Source organism: Colobus angolensis, unplaced genomic scaffold, assembly GCF_000951035.1.
Source record: "Colobus angolensis palliatus isolate OR3802 unplaced genomic scaffold, Cang.pa_1.0 Scaffold2, whole genome shotgun sequence".
Classification (NCBI taxonomy): domain Eukaryota; kingdom Metazoa; phylum Chordata; class Mammalia; order Primates; family Cercopithecidae; genus Colobus; species Colobus angolensis.
In genome coordinates, this window is record NW_012115154.1 from 17,862,025 (window position 1) to 17,864,199 (window position 2,175).

The 2,175-nt window shown below is 51.3% G+C and overlaps 1 protein-coding gene across 1 annotated transcript in view; it reads right to left on the reverse strand.

The window, feature by feature from the left end:
- Positions 1 to 379: 379 nt before the first annotated feature.
- The window catches only part of ZNF746 (zinc finger protein 746), a 147,641-nt gene continuing 145,845 nt past the window's right edge, over positions 380 to 2,175 (reverse strand). The window contains exon 8 of the mRNA XM_011941585.1: positions 380 to 2,174. Within this exon, the coding sequence (XP_011796975.1) occupies positions 1,968 to 2,174 (207 nt within the window). The 3' untranslated portion in view covers positions 380 to 1,967. The remainder of the gene's footprint in view (position 2,175) is intronic.

The following is a 2,175-nucleotide window of genomic DNA, read 5'->3' on the forward strand; positions in this document are numbered from 1 at the left end:
ACCCCAAAAACATGCAAGAAGAAAGCATCCAACATCCATTTACCTTGGATACTCTGCAATTTCTCTCCCAGACTTTCCTATCTTCATGTATGTCATCTCAAATCATATACAATGTAATGACATAAACTATGTTTATATCCTGTTGGAAAGTGATTTGATGTGTTTTGATTCTCTCTCTAAATGTCAGTTTCTCTTCACAGAGTCAAATTTCTCTGGAATCTTCCATTCCTAGTTCTCAAGGTCAGTCACCTGTCTGGGTCCAGGTGACCAAGCCCAGAAGGAGGGCATTATGAAAGCTGACCGGACAGCCCCTTGGAGGGCATGTTTGGGGGCATCAGTGACAAAGACACACGCCTAGGAATGGAACCCAACAAACCGCCTTGGTGCTGGTTAGGTTTTATTTTAACAGGATGTTTTCTCTTATTTTTCAAAATATCAGTTATATCAATATTAGAAGTGTAAACAGGTACAAAATATACAGTACATAGAAACAATTTTCTTAACTAGTCTATTGCCTAATAAAAGTACGCATGAGGGGGCTGAATGAATGGGCGCTGCCAGGTCCCTCCCTCTGCAGGGGAGACAAGAGGACCAGTGGCTGCTTCAACAAAACAGGAATGGATATTTGTGTGGTAGGAACAGCACTGTGGTCGAATTAAGAAATCTGGGCCCACCTTTATGATGTTAGATGCTGGAATGAACAAGCCACTTGGCCCCCATACCCAGTCTTGTGAGCTGGGCCCTCCAAGTGCCCCCAACAGGTCTGAGAGTGCACATGCTAAGGAGGCTAGGGCACAGGGGAGGTGGCTGCTACAAGCAGAAGTTCCTTCGAGGCCTGGTGACTGGACTCTTGTCGGTGTGGGACAAATATTTTAAGAGGGAAAACCTGGAAATCTCTGCTTCCCCGCAATGATGTTCCAGTAGGATGAGACGTCTCGCCTGTTGCTCTTCCCCACTCATGGCACACCATGTGTACCCACAGTGAGAGGCCGAGGTGTGTCCCCTCTGAGCGGTTTGCACCTCTAAAAAGAAATCCCTGTCCTGCTGCTTCCCAAGGTCACAGTAATGATCAAATGAGATGCATTTTGAAAATAAGAAACCACCACACAAAGTGAACAGGAGACAGAAGCATCTTACGGAGTGGGAGGCAGCCCCAGGTGGGGGTGGGCGGCCAGGCTTTGCTCCCGGGGTGGTGTAGCTCCCCAGTTTCAGCTTCTCCATCTCTCCAGACCTAATGCTGTGATTTCAGACAACTCGTCCTTATGAGGCCTAGGAGTCACACACTAGGAGACACCACCAAGTGCCCTTGGGATGGGGACGGGTACCGCAGATGGCCTGAAACAGAGACAAGTTGGGGCCGGCGCTTTTGGGGACCTTTTCAGGAGAGGCAAGCTGGGAAATGCAAACGCTATTCCTGGAAGGGTCCTTCCTGCTGCGCTGAGGTGTGCTCCAAGGGACCCAATGGCCCTCACTGCCCAAGGGCTTGGTACTCTAGGCTCACTCAGCCCACCTGGGCAGCGCAAGGGTGCCCACGAGATCCCACCCCCAGGAGTCAGCGGGCCAGGGGTCCCCAACTGGCTAACCTTCCAACACACTATCAGACTCAGTGAGATACTGACAGAAATGCAAGCCCTGAAAACCAAAAGTACCTACAAAATTTAAATGGCCCTATTACTATTTTCCAGCTTTTTCCTCAAGAATTAAAAAAAAAAAAAAAAAAAAACAGGTTTGCAATTAAATTACTTAAAATTCTACAGCGCTCCCATTTCACAGAGAATTCTACTTGGTTTCGAGGTGGCAGCTGTCCTGGTGGATAGTGTCTCCTTCTCCAGTGATCATCAGTTCAGCAACTTGGACATTTGGGTTCTCCCCGTCCCGCGTCTGCCTGAAGCTTCCACGCCGCCCCGCTGCCTGCACACTGGGCTTTTTACACGTGCGGCCAGCCGGGGTCACGGGGCTCGGGGCGCTCACATGTCCCCGCCATCGGTGGGTCCCAGGACGCTGAGGCCACAAGTCCAGTCGGTCACAAGGTCTGTGGAGGCCAAAGGTCCTTTGGAGGCGGGGCTCTTGAAGGGGTCGGGTGGTGCGGGCGGCGTCGGGAGTGGCTGGCCTCGGGCCGGGGTCTTGGCGCCCGCCGCATGGTTGCGCTGGTGCTTGCGGAGGTGGTCCTTGCGG